The 1,119-nt window shown below is 21.4% G+C and overlaps 1 protein-coding gene across 1 annotated transcript; it reads right to left on the reverse strand.

Moving 5' to 3' along the window:
• Window positions 1-479: 479 nt before the first annotated feature.
• On the reverse strand, window positions 480-1,117 carry Phum_PHUM566700 (uncharacterized protein; the record flags this gene model as incomplete). Its single annotated transcript, XM_002432008.1, has 3 exons — window positions 480-625; window positions 732-866; window positions 964-1,117. Coding segments are annotated over 3 exons (435 nt in total), but the record flags the coding sequence as incomplete, so codon positions are not given.
• Between the last annotated feature and the right edge of the window lie 2 nt (window positions 1,118-1,119).

Genomic DNA, 1,119 nt, shown 5'->3' on the forward strand with positions numbered 1-1,119 from the left:
AACAAAAATTTTTTATTATCATTATTATTATTATTATTATTATTATTATTTTTATTATTATTATTATTTTAACTAATTAAAATTGACTTTTTTTAAAAAATTAATTTTTTTTGTACTGTATTTTTATTTTTTTTTCTCATCGGAAAAATTTAAATTCTTATGTACATAAATTTAATTAATATAATTTACATAATTTTTTATTATTATTATTATTTATATTTACGTCATTTAAACTAAATGAATTATTTAACATATTTTTTTATTTATTATTAAATACATAATTTTACATTTATACAAAAGATAATATTTAAATAAAATGGCTCTAATTGATCGATAGAAAATTTTTATTTTTTAAAAAAAAAGAATTAATTAAATAATTTAAAGATTGTGATTATGATGTAAACAAGAAAGGGGGGGGGGGGGGGGGGGGGAAAAAAAAAAAAAAGATATTTTATAAATTATTTTTTATTTTATACAAATCATGTAACTGTTGGTCTAGGTTTTAATATTAATTTTCCAGTTTCATCGCAAGACATGTTGAAATCGCTTAAAACAACTCTAGTTCTGCTGGCAATTATCGATGGCGCCATGACTCTTTTATGAATTCCGAATAAAAATAATAAAACTAAAAAAAAAAAAAATTTTTTACTTTCTATGTTATATTTCAATGATTGAGTTTAATGATGTTTTTTTTTTTTTTTTTTTTTTTTTCAGTGATTATGGAAACATACCTAATGTTGAACTTGATACTGTAAAAAATAAATGACTCCATAAAGATTGAGGAAATGATATGCTTGACAGTGCTGGATCTGTTAGCCAGTACCAAGCTCCTACAGCAGTGCAGATACTAACAACTAACAGAACAACTGAAAGTTTTTATTATAAATATTCAAATGTAAGTATTTTGAACGAATGAAAAATATTTCAACTAATGTTATTATTATTATTTATTTATTTATTTACCTCTCCATCTTATCGTTGGAGGTTGAAGGCAGTTTATAACCTCTGTCAATCTTCTTTCGAAAGCCTTTAAATCTGAAAAATTGTCAATTTTTTCAAGTAAAGTAAATATGTCGCGATAAAGGAATTGATAAAATTGAAAAATAATTATTGTTTTAA

This window comes from Pediculus humanus, genomic scaffold (assembly GCF_000006295.1).
Source record: "Pediculus humanus corporis 1103172108299 genomic scaffold, whole genome shotgun sequence".
In the NCBI taxonomy this organism is placed as follows: Eukaryota; Metazoa; Arthropoda; class Insecta; order Psocodea; family Pediculidae; genus Pediculus; species Pediculus humanus.